The following is a 21,967-nucleotide window of genomic DNA, read 5'->3' as shown; positions in this document are numbered from 1 at the left end:
CCTGAAAAGTGACTTCTGCTCAAAGGATCAACCACCTTTCATTTGTGCTCACTAATTCCCCTTTTTGGTTGACCTGAATTTTCCCCAATTTAAAAGAGGCATCTCTGTCAGTGAAGTAAACGGACTTCATCTGACCTGAAATTACAGTGGGAGAGTTTCTATCTGTGTCACTTCAGGGACTTCATTTTCCAGTAATAAAAAAATGGACTTTTTTTTTTTCTTTTTCTTTTTTTTTTTCCAAAACCAAAATCCTGTTAGGGTCAGATCCTCTGCTGAGATAAAATCTTATTTATAAGTAAAGCTCCACCACTTCCTTTTCCCCAGTAATGTTGCAAGGGGAGGGGATTTTTTTTAGAACCTCACCCTTATTTATTTATAAATTAAATCTTTACACCCCATCCCAGCTGTATCTTGTCCACTTCGGCCTCCACCAAAGACAGAGATGCAAGTAGGTTGCATGTCTAAACCAACAGAAAAGGAAACAGCACTACCAAGCATGCTTTTCTAAAGGGCATGTCACACGTTTTTCTCCACAAACACCTACCCCATGTGTGAATCACATGCTGCCGTGCACTGCTACAGCGCACACGGGCTCGGGTCTTCAGAGGTGTGGAGAGAGCAAAGTGCTGTAAGGACCCATCATAGAATCATCGAATGCCCTGAGCTGGAAGGGACCCATGAGGATCATCGAGTCCAACTCCTGTCCCTGCACAGGACAACCCCAAAATTCACACCATGTGTCTGAGGGTGTTGTCCAAACTGGTGCAGGAGGGTACAGCCGAACACTGGCAGGAACGGGATTTTAGCCAGGCTGATCCCTTGATGCACACAGTCATCTGGCACAGTTGGCCTCACCTCTGGCTGGAGACTTCAGGCCCTATTTCAGCATAAATAATGAGTTCATAAGATTCGACAGACCAGGGAGAAATACCTAGATGATACGATTTTGTAGAATGAACTGCAATTCGTGTGGATTTGTGCTAAGCTGCTCTGCTGTTATTGTTTCCGACTCTTCGTATGAGCAACGTTCTTTTAGCTATTCTTGCCCAGTGGAAGAAGAAGGTAGGAGGGAATTTCTTAAAGTCATTTGTTTCTAAAAAAGAAAAAAAATATACCGAAGCCTGCTTACCAGTGAAGTATTTTTACAAGGGGGTTGGGATCAGAGATCTGTCATTCAATGCTTCTGCACCTTTGAGTCTACGTGGAGCCCTGTCGAAGCTGTGCAGCGCTCTCAGAGGGGCTGAGATGGATGCCTCTGGCCCAGCTGCTGCCTTCTGCATCACGTAGATCCATTCCAATGGGATGGACTAGCGTGATCAAACAGTATCTGTGTGCCCTCACTGGTATGTTGTCCAGTGCAACCCAGTATGCAGAGCCTGCGCCAAAGATTCACGAGAGGAGGTACTTAATCGATATAAAGAGGATCTTTAAATTGAAAAGCCACAGTTCTGGTTGATAAGCCAAACTGGCACCCTCCTTTCAAAAATCGTAACTTTGGACTCTAATTACCTTTACTATCAGGTCACCTTTGTAGCTCTCTTGTTTTATTATATTCTAACTGAAAGCCTTTGGTTTGCATTTTCTAATCTTTCTGGGTATCCATGAGGTGTCTCTTGTATGAGAAATCTGGTGGCCTTTCATAATCACATGACTCTGAGCTTAAACTAGAAGTGTGAAATAGTTGGGCATTTTTGGTAAGGTCACAAGGAGGGCTCCCTTTCTAGTTCAATTACACAAGCGGCTGGAGGCAGCCTGCATGGATGTTACTGTGGCAAACCGACCAAAGTTCATGGAGTCCTTATTACTGCAGTCCTTAGTATCTTATCTGCATCAATAACATTACTGTGATATTTTGCAATTTATGTTCAAACATTATTATGGGGAGCTGATATGGTCAGATGTTCTGTGGTAGCCTTTTATGAAAATAAAACTGATTCATAGGTCTATTCTGCTGACAGTTTCACAATCGGTCTAGGCCCATTTAAGGCTCTGCTGCTGTCCTTTCTTCCTCTTTCTCTCCCCACACCCACGCCATGTAGTCCGTTTATATCCCTTGTACAGCTGCAACTGTGCAGCTAGTATGCCTGGTTTTCCTTTTTCTGAGGTTGATTTTGAGTTGAGTCAACTCATCTTGCTCACCAGTTTGTCTGAGCGTCCGTGCTGGTGTACAATTACTGTCAAATGCAAGGGAGGGGGCAGGATGGAGTGACTGGGAGCCTGCAAAGGTGCGTATTTATTCCTTCACAGTTCTGGAGTGGATAAACTCATGAAGAAACTGCATCCAAATAGTTGATATTGATCCACATCAGATGTGAAATTGAATTTCCTGTAGATCCGGAATATTTTCTGGTTGATTTGCTTTGGATCCGATTCACCCATCGTTTTTCTAGTCCACCTTGCAACAAGGGCTGGGAGACCTTGTTAGTCAATGTTAGTGCTTCCCATTGAAAACACGAAAGTATGACAACTGTTCTTGGACTTTCTGACCACAGCTTAACTCTTTTCATGAGATGAACCCCCAGATCTTGCACATGGTGCTGGTGCTATCAATGGGTCATCAATGTGGCCTTGATGGTGATCTCTCGTAAACACAGCAACAGGTATATTGAAGCGATAGGTGTGCAGTGGCAGGAGTTACAGTAGTGCCACTTGTGTCTGATTTTCATTAATGTCTTTTACTACCAGATAATAAGGTGGAAAATTGCAAGACATCGGTGATTTTGTACTCAGATATGGCATGTCATGTAAGCAGCATAATCTCTGCTTTCTGAATTAAATTCTCATGAGACCATAACCTCTTCTAGAGCTTATATTCAGATAGAATTACCTTCATGAATGACCAGGTCTAGGGTTTGGAGTTTGGTGTATCATTTATGTGACTTAAATGAGAGTCAAGTTTAAGAACATGGGATGGGCCTAGCTATCATGTGTGCATGGAGCACTTCTGTATAAATGCAAAATAGTCTTCAAGCATGTATGCTGTCCAAACTCATTGTTTATCCTCTGAACATGCACATTAAGTTTGCTTTACATGATGAGGACATCAGTGGAGCATCTGGCATCACTTCTTCTGTACACCAGCAGCCAGGTGTCACTTTGCCAACTCGCATCCTGGAGTGTGCAACTTGTGGGTCTATGCCTGAAGGTGTTTGTACCCTTAAATGACAGGTTCCAGCTTCAGATTTGGATATGATTTAAATTTAGGAGTCCTTTAAATGCAGTTGTATCTTAATATCTGGGTCAGGCCTACCCTCAGTGTTACTGATCTAACAAGGACTGGGGAGCTTCATAAATCAGTCTATGCATCACTCTGATCATGAGAATAACTAAGTATATCACTGAATCATCAGGTTGGGTGGGTAGAACAGGATAGCGCTTCTGCCCTGGGTGAAGAATTAGAAGCTATTTTCAGAATGAGAATATCGTGCCAGAGCACTATTCTAAATCAGCAATAATGAAGTTGCACTGACATTAGGTCTGGGAATTGCTAAATTTAGGTGTGGACTGGTGTCAAAAATACTAGTAGCTCAGGGAGTGCAGCTAAAAGCTTTGGTGTCCAAGTGCTTGTTGTAATCATCAGAGCTGCATATGGCAGGAGAGAAACTAAGATCCCTGATTTGATTAGCTGTTGGCCAAAGATGCAGAGCTTCTACAGCAGGCAGAGGTGAATCATAGGATGGTTTGGGGTGGAAAGGACCCAAAGATTATCTAGTCCACAACCCCTCTCCCTCCCTGGGCAGGGACATCTTCCACTAGATCAGGTTGCTTAAAGCCCCACACTTCCAATGATGAGGCATCCACAGTTTCTCTGGGCAACCTGTTCCAGTGTCTCACCACCCTCATCATGAAAAATTTCTTCCTTATCTAAATCTTCCCTTCCAATCTAAATCTACCCTTATTCAGTTTAAAACCATTGCCCCTTGTCCTCTCACTACAGGCCTTGGTAAATGTCTCTTTCTTTTAGCCCCCTTTATAATATGAAAGGACATAATAACAACACCCTGAAGCCTTCTCTTTTCCAGATTGGACAACACCAAAAGAGGGAATGAGTTTCCTCTTTTAAATGGCAGAAGTAAGATCCATTGCAAAGGTTTCCCTACAGTGTGCAAATGTAAGATGTAACAAATTTCACACTATGATATAATATAATATAGTCTTCTGTTACAAATGAGATAAGATGATTTTAGTGAGAAATTGAGAGATAAGTGTTACAGTAGGATCCTGACAGTGACTTTGCAGTCTAGTTTCCAGACTCATGAAAACTTTCAGCTGGCAGAGGGGAAGAACTTGGAGTCTACATTTTAATAGAGAAAATTTTTTACTTTATTGTTAGGTACAGAGAACTGTTTTCTTTCATGGAACTTAATGAAAGAGCAGTCATCAGGAGAAATTTCAAGAAGCCAGTAGCCATTTCTTGTTTGCCGTCGTCTCTTTCAACCTTTACAAAATCTTTGTTTTCAGAGAAGTTTCCCTGTTGGGCAGATTGGCTCCAGCACTTACAACTCTAATTACAGCCTGAAGGGTTGGGAAGATCTTTGAAGTAAAGTGTATGCTGCCAAGTGGGGAGATCTCGCTGCTGATAGTGCATAGAATAGCAAGAGGAGACATCTTCCTACTATAGATCCAAATAGTTTTGTGAACTGGGAAAATTATTATGAATAAGACAAAAAAAATCATATTGTTACAATACAGTGGTTTACTGAGTGTTCTGGGAGGCTTCCTGAAGTCCTCGCACCCAAAGAATCTGGGAGGCAGATTCTGAATAATAAACACTCTCAATATTCACATACTTTCTTACAAAATTTGCACTTAAGTATCCAAGAGGAATAAGCAGCCACTTCTGCTATTATCTCTCATACCTATTTGCTATTGGATACTGAGATTATTTTAATACTCTTCAGAAATTCCAGGAATTCCTCAACTTGTTTTCTGTGCAGTTGTTCTGCTGCCTGCTGGCTCTGGGCAGGCTCCTGGAATGCAGCTGGCCACATGCACATACTGGATGGTTGGTTTGTTTTAGGCACATGAGGAAATTAGGATCAGAGGTGTCTTCTGGCTTGCCCTATGTCACAGGAATGTGTGCGCTCCACCTGAAAAAGCATTGGAAACTTCAGCAAGCACACAGTCAATGGGGAGCAATCCGCATCATCCATTGTGTGGCTACTTGCTGTGCCTATCCAGGACTTTACTGAAATTCTGTCTCTCTCACCACCTGATCCATCTCAGAGTTTATATAGAGTATGTGCAAATACAGGCTGCTTTGTGTTGGCCTGAGACCAGGTATGTCTTGTCTGAAGAAGCACATGTAGGCCTGAAGGCTCCTCTGTTTCTCCCCAAACTGTAGCTATATCACCTCTCCATAAAAACATCACTTTGCTCTGACATAGGGGGTTGACGGTCCTTGGCCTTCCTGTATGTGCATGAAGGACACCTGGAAACCCCAGGCAACATAGGCCACAAGCCAAGGAGAACAGGATGTTACTCAGCCGTGTTGTCACTGCCAAGCTGAGGGATGGGGAAAGAGAAGGAGAGAACCGGTATGATTTTATACCACCTCGGCTCAGGTGGTGCCACTTACTCTTCAAAGGACAGAAAAGTGACAGTCTCCAGGCTAAGAAACCACTGAAACAAATTAGAAGCAATCAGGCCTCTCAGAGTGTAAAAGTCTCCATACAGAGCTGCCAAAGCATACCTGTCTTCCCTGTACGCATTCACACCAGTTCCAATGACATCTGGTTTTAAACTGATCTGTAGTTAAAACCATGCAGCTCCTGTACGTGAATTAGCTCATGAAGGAGTGCTGAGCACGGCACGTTGTCATTTACAGCAGCACAAAGAACACGTCATGTTGCCTAATCTGGATGTCAGTGACTTGCACCCACACTGGGCTGATCTAAATAATTGCATAGTTTGCAGGAGAGCTGCAAACAGGGCATAGGAGATGGGAGATCAGTCACTCTGGTGTAGCTGGTGATGCAATGGAGCAGTGATTTATCAATTGCACTGTTCAGTAAATCACTGCTGACTTCACTTCCTACATTTAACAAGCTGCTCATTAACTGGGAATATAATAACCAGCTTTGGAAGGTTTGTGACATATTCCTGTTTAGAATACTGTATTTACTTCTGAAAATTCACTTATATTTTTTCATCCAGCAGGAGCCTTCTTCCCTCATATGGGTCTAAACAGGAATTCTGTCCTATATGGTATCACTTGTCTGTCAACCAGATCCTCTGCAGACTCTGCAAAGTTCTGGTTTGTTCAATATACTGTTGCTGATCTTTCTCTGTAGCCTCTAGTTTGAAGGCACTGATGCTTTATTTGCATTTCTAGTTTCTCAAACCTGTCTCCAAATGCTGTTCTCTGGTTAATAGCCACGTTGGACAAACTAGCATGGACAATCTTGCCTTTATGGCATGTGACCTGAATTAGAGCTAGATAATGTGGCAGTGAGTGTGCTATTCTTGGTAAAAATGTACAGGTTCTGTTTGTCTGTGCTGGCTTCTCCACTAGCACTCTCAGACCAGATTTACTATGTGGGTAGAGGACATCAAGAGCTCCAGCCTCTGTAACAGCTCTGCCTGGTGCAGCGTGCTGTTACCTCTTCCAGTCACCTTTGCAACTGCACCCAGCCCCAATTCTAACTACAAACACTGAAGTGGCAAAGGAGACATTCATCATGTAGGCAAGGCTTGTGTAAGACTCAGAACAGCCACTGAGATTGATAAACCAAGCTTCCTATTCTCTCAGGGAAAAAAACAGAGGAATGGCAGTCCTGGATGAACTCAGAAATCTGTCTGTCCCATTGTATTATCTCGAACATTAGCCATTAGCAGCTCCTCAGAGAAAAAAGTAAGAAACAGGGGTAATACTGTTACCCAAATACTAGGTAATATCCTCCGAGTTTCTTGCAATCTGTAATTGTGGGAATTTTCTGTAAAGTGACCCTTTGAACACATTTTTCAGTTGGAATCTATCCTACAGTTCTATAAAGCTGCTTTCTAAGTTTGGAATATCTTCCAACAGACAGTGTCTCTCTCTTTTTCTTGAAGTTTACAATGAAATTCTGCAAGCTGCCTTCCAGAGGTGTGGTAGAGAGGGCTGTCCAAAGTACAGCTTAGGAAATGCAGAGGGATGCTGCTGAGAGCTGTGATTCCCAGTCACTGCTGAGTGTGGTACCTGCAGATAGAATGATCCTTGCCTGCCCCTCTGCCCTGGATTATGGCTGTGGAGAAAGCATCACACACACACACACTGATGTTTGCTCCTCAGCCATGGCAGTTCACAATTTACTGATGTAAATGTGACAAGAAAAAATTAAAGCGGAGTATGTTTTCCAGCTGCTCCCATAAAATCCATTTTAGCTTATCAGGGTTTTCTTTCCCTCTTCCATTCCTGTTGTCATGTAACACCCCCAGGCTTCACAGAATACCAGTTCTCAAAGACATTTAAAAGCACGGTATATCCAAGAGATCTACCAAAGCTCAGGCAGGAGGACCATAGATTTTAAGTGTGGCACGACCCTGTAACCTATTACAAGGAGAAGTGGATTTTGCAGGTTGGAGTTTCCTTAAGGTCACATAGACTGAAATACAAACCCACACAGGGGCTAGGAATTATATCTTTATCAAATCCATCCCCTCCCTTCCAAGTGCAACATGCATGTCTCTGGTCTGCCCTCTCCAACATAAACTCAGGGCTGTCTGTAAAATCAAATATATTAATTTTAATAATAAAATGAATTCCTCATTCTACTCAAATGGCCTTTGAAAATCTCACAGAACAAAGCTGTCAAAGGCAGATCTGCTACGAGAATCAAAACCACTGGAGCTCTTCTCTTCCTCCAGCAGTGGCCCTTTGGGATAGTATTTGTGTTGCCATTTGCAAGAGATGAACAATAGTTTCGCGTTCAGCTTCTCTATCCCAACCCAAAATGGCTCTGCACAGCCCAAAATGTCCTTGCAGGGCCAGGATGGGGACGAATGAGTACCACAGATGTGAGAGGTGGAAGTCACCTAACAGAGGTGCTCTGGAGTAAGAGATTAGGGTGGTGTAGGAATTTGTACGGAGCAAACTCACATGTGCCTAAATCCTTCATTGTCCCAGCAGCCCAGCAAGGATACCCACCTGAGATTACACAGAATTTTGGAGAGAGTCTGTGGGCATCTTTTAGGTTTACTTAAAGCCTGAGCTCTAGTAGTCAACATGAATGCTCAGAATAAATGGTTCAGATTAAGCTTCCTTTAACCTACTTTTGGGTTGTTGTTTTTTTTTCTCTTGTTTGTTCGAAAGTTTTGGGGTTTTACCACTGTAACTTTTTATTGTAATTAAAAAGCCCTTTTTCAAATATCATGCTTCACTACCCTGTGGGGGAAAGTCCACTGCGCTGTCAGCCTTTATCAGATTTCTTGCTCAATGAGGTCAACTGGTATTTGGATATCATTATATTGTGCCTACAAAGGAATGGAAAAAATATACTGCATCTTAACTGAAAGTAGTTTGTGTCTTGAAAGTCAGGTTGAGCGCAGAAAAAAAACGTTAAATAGTTTTTGTAAAAGTCAGAGACCATAATATATCTAGAGATCTTTTACTTGCTTTATTTCAAACTTTTAAGAAAAAAGCATCCAGGAAGGAGGTGGTTTCCAGGACACAGGGACCCTGTGAGTTTCCCTCAATGACAGGACATGCAAAATCCAGAGTGCTTTATTTTAGAGGTCTTATCTTTTGAATATAATCTGTGACTGTATGTTCTAGTCCTTACTAGCTGGAAACAAGTCACAAGGTAAATCTCAACACGAGTCTACTACTAACCTTAATTTAAATTTTTTTTTTTCATATTTTTATATTTAAAAAACCAGTGAGCCTCCTTTGTTAGCTGCCAAACTTGAGTGCCTATAATGACTTCAGTTCAGCAAATCACATCCGTTCTTAGGCAAGTGTAGTAACGAATTATTTCTCTTCCCCTGTCCTCACTTTAAGACCTTTATGCAATATATTTTGCTGTAGTAAATGAAGGATCCAGTTGTACTAGATCTGCCTGTCCCTAAGAAATCAGAAGGTTTGCTTTTGATTGGATAATATTTCCAAGGAAGAATACTGAAATTTCAGTAGTTAAGTTAATTCTGTGGCCTGTATGTAAATACTCATAATTTTAAGCAAACAATGCTGAGAAGTTCTGTGGAAGTCTCCACAGCATGTGCGCAGCCTGTTCACCTGCAACGGATCCGTTATATGCAGATATTTTACAAGCATGTGTGTCAAGTAGCTTGTATGGATAACAATCTATGAGCAACCTAATACAATCTACTAAAATATGGCCTAATACTAATGCCACTTAGCCGTTACATTGGTAGCAAATTCGATCTATAAATTATTCGCTTGCTTTTAGCTAGTTGACTACTCCATGTTGAGATACCACAGAGCTAATTGTGTCTTTGTCATCAAATAGAAATGGTGCAGCTACACGGTTAAAAGACCAAAATCTCAAGGTGGGCCCGATGGGTAGTTCACAAATATGGGTAGCTGACAAATACTTGCTCAGCTACTTGGCATGTTATTTTGGCCGGTAAGGACCAGTCTGCTGCATCCACATTGCCTAAAGCAAGCTCATCTTTACGTACAGAGCCCATCATTTCAGTGCAGATGCACAGCTGAGATGAGAAACAACTCTTGCTCGACTTTTAGTCCTCTGTACATATTATTCCTCTCTGTAGGTGATTTTTTTAATTTGCCTCTCCATTAACAACTATGTTCTGGTTCCTGTAATGTAGGTCAACTAATTAAGATATATTAAAATATTTCCCCAAGGTAATTTGTTTTGGGAACAATGAATGTGGGACAATTCTTTATATGTGAAGAGATCAGATCATTTCAGAAGAAGCAAAATATTATAAATTGTAACTTTGGCGGTGAAATATATTTCTAACAAAGATATAATCCTTCTGCTCAGAAGAACTTCAGTTATAACTTGAGCAAATCCGTTTGACGTTGCAGCAGAATAGGGCCACCGAGGCAGGCAATTCCAGTATCTTCACTAAGGGGGACCGATTTTCAGATGAGATGGAGCGTACTATTTAAATCCCTTGTGCTTCTCAAAGTTAGTTAATTAGGGTTCATTTGCAGCCATGAAATGTACTTTAAGAACAAACATTGTTCTTTCAAGGAATTGCTCCCTTCTATTAAAAAAAAAAGTGTCGGAAAAATCAGAAATGTTTTCTGTGTAAAATAACAAATATAAAGTTCCATTCAAACAAATATTCTTACGTCCAGAATGATCTTTGATTCCACTTTAGGAGGCAAAGTACAGCAACTGACTCATTACTTAAATTTCACTTGAGCTGTTGCACCATCTTAGCTGAAAGTACTTTTCAGCTGGGAAAGGCACTTTTAGCACTGTGAGAAATAAAAAAAATATTCCTCTTAAAAGCAATTATGTAGGTAGAATGGAAGTTTCCTTTACGCAGCAGCAGACGTGCTGTCATTTCTTCTGATTCCATAGCGTAGAGGTGATTTTCAGATTTTACGATTAGACCAATCTTAGATTTTTTGGTAGCAATTTCTAGTTCAGAACTGGATGTGCTGTTTGTTGCTGATTCTATTTCCACTGGGACAGTGAGATTTTCACCATTTACTACCTAAAAAGGAGATGCCATTGCAAAAAATATCATTTTATTATATTTTATTTACACCCAGAAACAGCAAGAGTGCTGGGCCAAGAAGGCCTTTACCACTGTGCTCATTTTTGCCAGCCAGTAAATTTTTCACTCTCACTTTTCTTATGTCCTACTCTATCTGCATACAGTTCCGTTCAGTCCTTTCTCTTGTTTTTGAAGCCTCGGGTATTTAAAAAGCCTGTATTTTCAATTTAAGTATATCTCCACCTAAATTAGATATATTGATAAAAGTTATGTTTATTTTATTTTTATTAATTTAATGAATTCCACTGAGTATTTTGCTCTTGCACACTGGTATCCTGCTGTTTCAGCTGTTGCAAATATTAACTTTTCATCTTCCAGGCTCCGTGCATTTTCACAAGACAGCTATGGAGTACCCATGCTCAAGTGCCACTTTCACTGCTCCACATCAGTCATGCAGACAGATTTTCTGCAGCATAATAATTTTGGAGCACCAGTTTTGATTTATTCATTGGGTTTTCTTTCAGGAAAACCCCACTGGTTTAATTCTATTTGATGGCTCCAATTTCTTTTCTGGGAAAAGACTCCTTAACAGGACAGGAACCTGTGATAGCAAATCCTGGCATAGAAACAAGATCTGTGAATGGAAGTGAGATAATGAGTTTGTTAGAGAAGAATAACAGCTATGGAAACAAAAATCTGGAAGTAATTTTATGTTGCCATCTGAGCAGGATGCACAAATAGTAACTGTGTGAGCAAAGAGCCATTGAGATTTAGCCAGAGGAGATATTAATAGGTTGTGGTAGTCTCTAGGTATTGTTTCTGCTTATTGATTCATTATATTTGATAAGGTTTTCTAAAGTAGCTTGTATCACAGCAGAGAAACTACCTAACACTGCTCCTACCAGAATTGTGATACAGAAACTGCATAGTGACCTGACATACATGGAGAGCTTGGCCAGGCATTCAATTACGTTTCCTTTTTCTTCTGTTATTGAGGAAGAAGGAAGGAGGAAGAATTATTCAGATGGAATGGGCTGGTGTGTGTCTTCTTTCTGGTCATTGTGGTGAGGACCTTCCTTGTAGGGTGCTCTCAGTTACCTGAAGAAGCCAGCTCATAAAAATGCCCTTTGACAAAGTTTTGCTGCAACACAGTGCAGGATTAGTTTACGCCTCGTTAACAACATTGCTAGGTGCTCTTTGCACAGTCCAAAGCAATGTAAATAGCTACATTTGGTCTAAATGTCAGCACAGGCAGTGACACATACAGAAATGCACCACCACAAGTGAAGGCTGCTAATTAATACCAGTGTTCACCTCAGATTCAAGGTTTCACTCATGACCGTGACTGAAAATAACAGAGACAATGCTCTGCCACCATCCCTTCCCACTCACCTTGTCTCCCACTTTTTCCCCTTCTTTCAGCCTCTTTCTCTAAGTCTCTTCCCAATGCTTTTACTGTCCTGGCAGCTCCTACATTCTCATTCCTGTTGAAGACAACCCCTTATGCGATCATTTTTTTTCATCATTTTGTCATGGCATGACTAACTTGCCAGAGGTAGAAATAGTTTTCCTGTCACCTTCCCTTTCTTGTCCTCCTTATTGTGATGGCACTGCGGTGCCTCTCAAAGCCAGGAGTCATTTCAGGTGGAAACAGGCTCGGTGTGTGAGATCTTCGTAGTGCTGCAGGGCCACAGGATGTCCTGGGTGCCAAAGCAAGAATAATCTGTCCAAAGGAAACTGATGTGAAGTCACACCTTTCAGAAATGTGGTCTTAGTGTAACCAAGGTCATGATGTTCTGTTAGAAACCCAGATCAATAATTCAAAGAAATGTGAGCTAGTTCGTGCATTTTAACCGTTTCCTTTAACATGAAATTTCCTTTGCTGGAGGAACATCTGACAACATCACACCAGTGGGCCTGTGGGTGATCTGTCCCCGCCACAGCCACATCCTAGTTCTGCCAAGTTAGGGCAGCAGCAAAGGCCCGGCCATGCCGAGTGCTTTGCCAGGTTGGTGGTGGCTGAGGCCTCTCTGCTAGGACACAAGATAAACTCCCTTCAAAGGGAAAAGCTGGCCTTGCTCTCCTGAGCAGCGTTCCACGTCACTGTTCCGACACCAGGAAAGCTACAGGAAAGCTATTATTTGGACCAGAATATTCTACCTTTGGAACTCTTCTTATTTGGTGAGTCTCTTTGCTTCTTTGCGGACGAAGCGAGTGTACTCCAGTGGAATTAAGGTTTATTGGCAACAAGGATGCCTACAGATAAGATCTTAGGGATTTCTCAGACTCTGTGGAAACCTTAGACCTTCAGGTCAGATGCCTAATCCTTCACCATCTGAGCTGAGATGGTCCACTTACTTGGGGACGATCCTGGCGAGGAAATATCCTTGTGAGAGCTGCCTTTAAACTTCAGCCAATGCAGAGTTTTGTTCGTTTTGGACTGCTGCCATCTCAACCTCATATTATTATAAAACGTCTCTGAAATGAAGGAGCAATGGGGTGTGGAAGATCTCCCCCCACCTCCTCTTTACCTCAGACATCCCAGTTACACTTGTTTTTTTATCCACTTTCCAGTCATCAAGGAGGCTGTTTGGGTCTTTCCTGTAACCACAACTCTGAAACCGAAGTCGAGGCTGCAAACTGCTTCTATTCTGCAATTACCTCGGAATTCTCTCAGACACAGCCAACTGCGACAAGCCCGTTTAAAGGCTGCAAGTTCTCATACTTACTGGCCAAACCATGAACGGTCCCTTAGTGCCAAGGCCACGATTTCAAGTGGTCCCTCCTGGCTCCATCTCCTGTTTTCATGTTTCTCTGTGAAGGGGAAAGCAAATACAGAAGCAGGGGGGATGGCAGATACTTCAGTGCTGTGTCTGCTGCTACCTCCAAGGGAGCAGCCTGCGATTTGGGGTGTTGAGCAGTGTGTGTGGCAGCACAGGAGGCTGGAGAAAAGCCCTCAGAAGCTGGTAGAAATCTGCACAAAACTTTTGGACTTTGCTATGTAGTTTGGACGTGGGCACAGAAAAAAAGAGAGGGGCTGAAGGAACGGTGAGTTACGTTTAAAAGTCTAAATACAGTAATGGCCCACATCTCTGATCTGCCATTGGTTAGCTTATATTCTTCATTTTTCTGATATGTTTTTTCATTCCTTCGCTGTTTCACCTTTTGTTTAATTTCTGATATTATTCCAGAAACGTTAGGGTGAACCCTGGTGCCTGTACTTTCTTCTTAGCAGTTAGAAAGACAATGGATTAACTGCATTTGTCTTAATTTCTTATCCACAGTACAAGGTCCTTTCTCTTTAGAAACAATGGATGTTCACATTTGCAATATTAGCTTTATTCAGATGTTGGGCAATGTAAAGAGGACTTATGATGTAGCTGGTCACTAGAAATGACTTCCAACCCAGTCATGTTTGTTGAGACTGTACAAGGGAAAAAAAGGGAGCTGGAAAAACTGCCTGTGACAATAGTCCTATCAATTGCTGTGTCATATTTTCCTTAAACATGGTGCTCACAGCAGGTACATGCTGAGTTACCCTCACTGCCCCGTGATGTCTTGGAAGCGATGAACATTTCACATTTCACCCCTCATGGCATGATGTATATCAGATAGTGTCACTGCCAGTTTTCTAGGCTGTTAGACCACCTCAAATGCCATTAAATCCCTTGTACCATACAGTGAGCTCTCTACTTCATCATTTACCGATCTAGCATGCTCACACAGTGACCGTGGAAGTGTGTCCTTTATACCCTCTGAATGCTTTCCCCTGCAGCAGCAAGACACACTTATGTAGCTCCTTATTTTACTGTTCTCAAATTGGATCTTTGTCAGGGCAATTCTAAGGTCTGTGGAAGGCCCTTGATCAAGTGCATGGCTTTATATTGTCAACAGTTTGACAAAAGAGTGATTCATGTGCAACAACCTTTAATGTTTGAGATTTTGCTGCCATGGATATTATTTGGAGAGCAATTCAGGTAAGTAACTCCAGGAGCACCAGAGCCAAGGAAAGCTCTTTTCTGATGGGTTTGTGCTGAGTGCTCCTGGTGGCTGCTGTGGCACTGACCTTTTTAGGGAAAGAAATACAGAATAACACTGTCAGAAGAATAGTGTTGTAATTATATAAAACAACATCTGGATGTGGGATGGGCACAGACAGATGGATTTTATCTTGCAACACTCTATCAACCGATGGTAGCCTTGGGAGTAGAATTTGCAGCCACCAGCTCCTTGCAGAAGCATGAGAGGTATCTGCTTCAGGGGCAGTGGGGGGTTAAGCATACAGCTCCTGTGTTCCAAGTGGGAAATCCCAGAGATGTGCTTGGCCATGGGTACTAAGAAGCAAATGTAAAAACAGCTCTAAAGCACATGCACTGAGTCTGACAGAATGCTGGATGTTTGATTAAATTCCTCTTTATTCATGTGGACACAATTTGTAGTTGGAAAAAGACTATAATTAAACAAACAAACAAACAAACACAGCACCACAAAAAAAAACCCAAAACAAATAAACAAAAAAACCCAAACCCCAAAAAACCACAAAACAACAACCAAACCAAATCAACCGACAAACAAACCAACCAACCAAACCAAACCAAAAACATGAGCAGTGAAAGTCTTATTTAGGCAGTATATTCTGCTATTTCACAGTGCAGAAGTATTGGAAAATGATTGCCCTTTATGTACAGACTTACAGTTTAGAGATATGAAGCTCTTAAGTCTAACCAGGAGCTGAAGGAATGCCATCATGATTATGTCTCTGTTTCATTGTCGTTGAAACCGAGATGATAAAATGGCTACTGCCACCTTTACAAGGAGCGGAAGTGTTAGTTAGACAAGTTTTTCATAACGATTGAAAAGTGAAAGCATTTACTCTTAGTATAAATCTACATACAAAATTAAGTTAAATAATAAAATCAAATCTTCTTAAGGTTTTGTGGTAGATTTTATGACATATTCCAGTTCCTCTAGACATTACTCCGCAGTGTCCTTCTGGTGCTGTGTTTTCGCTTGATGTAGCTGTGTGGTCACAGGCTCCTGTGACACATCGACCAGGAGAGGAATATTCAGCATTCGTTCTTTTCTACTTGGAGAAACTGCTCAGACCTCTGGAAGAGCTACCTTGAAAACTTTGTCCGTAAGAGTATTAAAGAGAATATTTTTTTGAGAATATGGGACAACGGATGCATAAAAAAGTTGACGGATTCAATGCAATTTTATTTTAAAATCTTATTAGTTATTTGTCCAAAAGTGAATTGGTTACATTGATGTTTCTGTGAAATAAATCAGGCATCTTCAAGATATACGTCTTCAACTTACCTAGGAGCACTGAACTAATATTATAGATGAAAAGTCCAAGATATAGTATAAATATTTTATTCCAACTTACTTTCATGTTTTCAGACTTCTGACATCATCCCGTTGCCTGTTTTTGCAATGCATTAAAGAAAGGAAGCCTGATCACCAATTCTGTTTATTTAATAAAATAAAGCGAAACAGAAATGTAACATAGCCTTGAGAAATATGATCCCCTTTTATTGAGTATTGTTAGTTATTATTAGAAGAGGAAACCTTTTTTGTTTGCTTTCTGGGGCATTTTTAATCTTTTTGTTCAGATTTGTAGGTGTAAAAATGACAGAACCAACCAAGATGAAGTTTAAAATGAACTGAAAAAATAATAGTTCAAGGGTTGTTTAGGGCTTTCAAGCTTATCAACAAGGCACATTATTGAAGTATGGAGAAATGACCTTTGAAGGGATTTTTTTGTGCAGTCAGAGGCATAAACAGGAATATGCAAAGAATACCGTTTTTTCTTTCATGTGTGCTTTGTTGAACTGTTGGTAAACTATATCTCTGCACCTTTCTTGTCTTTTAGCCACATAATCAATGAGCTCATAGAAACAGAACGTGTTTATGTAGAAGAACTTCAAAGTATAATAGAGGTAAGAAAACCTTCTGAAATTACTTCTGGTGCTTAACCTCCAAGTCACCACTGGGTGCACATCCTTCATGGGCTGAGCACTCTGACCTCCCACCTCCTGTTTAGAGTACACGGGCTCTGTTAGCAAATTAACCCAGCCTTGGAGATGGAAAATGAGAAGGATGTTTTGAACATCTTGCCTCAGGGCTTAAAGGAAGAGGCACCTGTTCTGACCCTAGTCCACAGAATGGTAAAAGTTGCATGGTTCTCAAAGTTATGGACAGGGAAACTGTCAATAATATGCCTTTTCAAAATATCAATAGGCCTCAGAAACAGCACCCTTGATTTCCATGGGGCCAGACACTAAATTTCTGTGAATGTAGGTTTGGAAAACAGTGGAGAAAAAGGAAGGCCCTCTTCCCCCTCTTGTTTATTGTCCCATGTAGTGTCTGAACACAGGAAAGAGCAGCTCACACTGCAAATGTAACTTCTGAGCTTTTTAAACTCGTAGGACACCAGAACACTCTGTGTGGGGGGGGTCTGATGTCCCCAGTCTGTGGGAGGATGGAGGCTGAGCAGGGCTCAGTCATGCTTGGATTTGGGTGGGACATGAAGGACTGGGTAGTTTATTTTTACAACCATGTGTTTGCTTCTTTATTAAATTTGAACTGTGTGAGCTGACAACTCTGATAGTTGGTATATTACTCTTGAGTTTAAAATCTGCACTCAGACTGCTTTTCTCTCAAAGTTTTTATTGAAGAAACACAATCCAGTTTCTACAAGAAACAACACAGTTATCAAGCCAAATACCACAGTTCAACAAATAAATCCAAACCAACCCTTTTGAAATTAAGCAGTATAGCAGAAAGATATGTGTCTATCAAACCTAGCAGTTTCCATCCCTATATGACCAAAATGGCTTTTGAATCTTAGGTACGTGATTTCATATTTTTCATTAACCCAGTGATCTCTCCATTTGTGGTTAAAAACGTGTTTGCACAGCTGCCAGGGGTAAAAGCTCCAGGGAAAATTAGAAACATCAGAAATTCTTGGGAGCAACAGAGAAGCTGGCACAGGAGAAGCCTTTGTATGCTCTATTGAGAACAAAAAGCAAATATGCGTTGAGGCTTTTCAGTGTCTCAGTACTTCTTCCCTGGTAAAAGCAGCTTGGTTTTATTTTCCACTCTTTGCAGGGATATGCTTCGGAAATGGACAATCCCAGTTTAGTACATCTGATTCCATCTGCACTCCAGAACAAGAAGGAAATTCTCTTTGGGAACCTCCCAGAAATCTACGAATTCCACAACAGGCATGTGGGAACTGGTGGCTGTCCTGCACCCTCGGGTGCTCCTGTCAGTGCTGCTCCCTTGATGTGGGTGCTGTGTCACACTCACACACACACAGGCAGGAAAAGTCACCCTCACTCTGCCTCTGTGTGTGTCCTATAAAACCCATGCATGGAGAACACTCCTGAGATCATCTATTTCATCTTTTTTTGTGAAAGATTATACCCTTTTGTGTGTTTACTAGTGATTTCCCCTGGCATTATCCATTTTGAATGTATCTTGTGGCAAGTATTTTACCCCCTCCCTTGGTACACTGGTAGATGTTACAAGACTAAATCCTGTTCTTTCTCTGGCAAAATTCCTATGTGAGTAAGTTTCCTTAGTATTTAGCTTATTTATCCTATATTTCTGTTATCACCTCAGAAGACATGATATATTTGATAGCACTTTTCTTAAGGAATTTTATCCTTTTTGAGATCATAAACCTTTCCAGAAGCCTTGTCCATACTGTGGGCAAGGTGATCTAGAATACCAATTATCAACATGATTAAGTGCTGTATTTACACAGACGCCAGCACATCGTGTGAGTGGGATATTACATTATTGTTTGCTTTCCTTTCTTCCTCTCAGGATTTTCCTTAAGGAGATAGAAAATTGCATTGAAAACCCTGAACTTCTTGCCCGATGCTTTTTGAAAAGAGTAAGTAAATCCTTTTGCGGGTTTGTATGAATATCTATGGTCTTATCCTACAGTGCTTACAGTTGTACTCCTATCCTTTCGTTCTGATTGCTTTTGTGAATGAGGAAAACTCACATAAGCAGATACTCCCAAATTAAGCCACAGTTAAATAGCGTGTATTGTGAAATCTGAAACTTTACCTGTTTTACTGACAGGAAGAGAACTGTTACCAGTGTTTTAGCAATGTATTTTAAGCCCTAGTTAAAAAAAAAAAAAAAAAATCAGTGATCCAAACGTTTGACATATTTTTTGTATCAGAAAAATCTATACCAGCAGACTGATGTATCCCAGACACCATCCTACCGTAAATAAGCAAAGAATGGTATCACAGCAGATTGCCCCGAGTGCAGGCAGTACATCCTGTTCCTACCTTATTTTTCTTTTCTCAGCACCATTCAGTAGACTTACTCCCCTAGAACTGGTCCAGCGGAGTCTACCACCTTCTTTGTGTGGTGAAATCTCACCAGCTCCATAAGACTCTGTGAGGTCAATTCCTTTACTTGTTCACATAATTCAACAAGCAAGTGGGATTCTCCCCACTTGTATGGAGTGGTGAGGTTCAACTGTTTAAAAGTAGACTGAGCTCAGTTTATGAGAAAGCATAAAGCCAACAGGCAGTGGTGGCTTTGGTCAGATGCACGTGTCTTCACACCCTGTGGCTTTCAGCTCCTAAATTCTGCAACTCTCCTCTAAGAGCTGCCAGTCATGTTCCTCCCACCACCGAATTAACATGACTGTTCTGTTTCCTGTAACATAACAAAAGGTGCTTGTTTATATAGCACTCACAGAGAGGCTCTACTAATAAGAAAAAACCTATTTTGGTGGGTTGCTACTGTTTTCATAGTCTGACAAAACTGTTTGAATGGCATGTGTTTTGCATGGGAAATGCAAGAGGCAGGAGAAGTGGGAAAATCTGTCCTCTTCCCTGTAGGCAAAGGTACCTCCTGCTTCCACTGTGTACTACATCCAGCATTTGCTGCTTTTCCAGGGTACGTGTTTAATCTTCTTTTTTTAACAAAGTGCTGTATGAAATACAGACAGATTTGGATGAAACATACGTACCCTAGTTGTCAGAGGTGTTGAGCACTGCCACATCTCTGAGTTTTCAATGGGAATTATGACCAAGTGATACTTCCAAAGAGTAGCCCCCCAGTTTACAAACAAGTCAGGCTGAAAAGCATCATACAAGTATAAATGTGATTATAAGTCCACTGTATTGTTTTCTGTTTAACAGTGAAGCATTTAGAACTTGAGTAAGTTACACTACTAAGGAATATGTTATCCTAAGATTCAGATGCTGAGCAGGAAAATATTGTGGTGAAATCATTATGCAAAATAGGATAAACAGTCTTTGAAGAGAGCAAACTTTGAAATCTGAGAAGCATAAAACAGTCTGTATGTTGCACATATCCTTGGATTTGGAGCTAAAGAGAAATTCCTGGTACAGAATTGATCCTGTAATTCTGCAGAAAGGTCAAATTCCATGTTTAAATATTGTAGCTTATGTCTCTCTCTGTAAAACAGCTGTTGAGCCCAGTTCTCCTCACTATTCTACCAATATGAAATCAGCAGCACTAAAGCTGTGGTTCAGGTGTGAAGTGAAAGCAAAATCAGTCCCTCTGCCATCTTTACTTCTCAGTTTCTGTTGCATAGTCAAACAACACTAAATCTGTCGAATAAGAGGTTAAATCATGCCTTTGCTTTCTCCCTATTTCAAATTTTGCGCCAAGAAAGCAAAAGCCTCTCTCCTGAGATGTCTCTGCTCACACAGTAGCACCTTTGATTCAAGAACTTGCCCTTATGTTCTGTTTTTAGAAGAAGCCACATGAAGTCCAGAAATCCGTTATTTCTGTTGGACTGCCTTTAGGAGACACAAACAAAAGTCTGGTTGTGTGTTTGTGTTCCCCATGTATTGGCAGCTTTTTATGTCTTCCTGCCGAGCAGAGGCTTCTGGCTTTCCCCGTGAGTTATGACTGTGCTTGCGTTGGCACGGGGGAAACTGAGACGGCTGCTGTTCCAGGTGATGCCGAGTTCTGGGAGGATACTCACATTGTTGCATTTCTCCCTCTTTGTATGTGTGGAACCATCCTGCCACAGCATTGCGGTAGGCCTGTTATTAGAAACAGACTGGTTTTTAGATTCATACTTGAGGAATATTACCCTGTCTGATCATACTGGGACTTTTCAGCCCTGATTCCAGAGCTGCATGAAAGCGTCCTGAGAGCTGCGGTGGGACACCCTGCTGCCTGAGTCCCTCTGTCCCCTGCCAGTCATTCCTCTGCCATGTCCCCACATGCTCTCCCACCTGGTCAGCTGTCACCATGGATGTGAACCTTTCTTCTCAGGTGATGGCAGAAACAGTCTGTGGAGTCCCAGCCTATTTTGTCTCTCTGGCTTCTCTCCTGGTACCTGGTAGCAAAATCAGGTGAAAGATGAGATGGAAATGCCCCTCTTGTTCTCCCTCCCACTTTGCCTGACCTTGTTAGGGCATGATCTTCATAGGACTTAAATTACAAGTAAGCCAGCTCAACTTTGCCCACGGGGCAGCTAGTATATGATACCATCACCAAGATGCCTGACCTCACTTAAAGCCCTGCATGGCGAGGGCTGCACAGGTGCTCTGGGGGAGGGATCAGTACTAAGTGCTTTGCAGGATGGGTCTTCTAGTGCTTTACCAGCAGCAAGAGGACTGTGGGCTGATCTGCTAAACATAGGGCTGGGAAGAAAGAGCAAGCTTACCAAACCAAGGCAAGAATGCCCAGGAAGAACCAAAAGGTGTGTCAGGCTGCTTACCAACGTGTGCCCAGTGAGGTGCCTGGCAGGAGTGACTTGCTGTTACTTACCACTATTTACTTATTCGTATTGCTAACCTTGGAAAAAGAGAGTAATTTAATAGGAGCCAGCAGATGGGGCATGTGGTCATTTAGGGAGAAAGAAACCTTTAGAAAAGGAGGGTATCTGTGAAAGGACTGTAGCAGTTGAACAGAAACCTGTGAGTTGGGTTCAAGGGGCTAAATTCTAATCTGAAGTAAACTTTATTCATAAATCAGCAGTCAAAAAGATAATTTGAACTGTGCATATATGCCACATGTGTAAAAGCTTATGAAGACCTTGTGATGTAAATCACTGTGGAAAGGAAAAGCATTGCAGGAGAGATAATCATGGTGTAAAGGTACCAGCAGAGAGTCATGACCTCTGGATATGAAAATAGAAATGTATGGAATGTTTAAAACTGGGATTTGAGTAATTAGGCAATTAATTATTTCTTAGCATTTTAAAGTCTGATCCTAATAATTTCATCAGGAATTTTCTATTTCTTTCACTATTACAAACCTTAAAGTTGTATTTAAAGACGTAAGTTTCTGCCTGAGCAGGTGGCATTGA

The 21,967-nt window shown here is 41.4% G+C and overlaps 1 protein-coding gene across 1 annotated transcript in view; it reads left to right on the top strand.

Moving 5' to 3' along the window:
* The window catches only part of MCF2L2 (MCF.2 cell line derived transforming sequence-like 2), a 141,175-nt gene that overhangs the window by 82,116 nt on the left and 37,092 nt on the right, over positions 1–21,967 (top strand). The window contains exons 16-18 of the mRNA XM_065639965.1: positions 16,514–16,580; positions 17,752–17,867; positions 18,475–18,544. Of these exons, the coding sequence (XP_065496037.1) occupies positions 16,514–16,580; positions 17,752–17,867; positions 18,475–18,544 (253 nt within the window). The remainder of the gene's footprint in view (positions 1–16,513; positions 16,581–17,751; positions 17,868–18,474; positions 18,545–21,967) is intronic.

This window comes from Caloenas nicobarica, chromosome 8, assembly GCF_036013445.1.
Source record: "Caloenas nicobarica isolate bCalNic1 chromosome 8, bCalNic1.hap1, whole genome shotgun sequence".
NCBI classification, from domain to species: Eukaryota; Metazoa; Chordata; class Aves; order Columbiformes; family Columbidae; genus Caloenas; species Caloenas nicobarica.
This window is presented reverse-complemented; position numbering and strand designations above follow the sequence as displayed.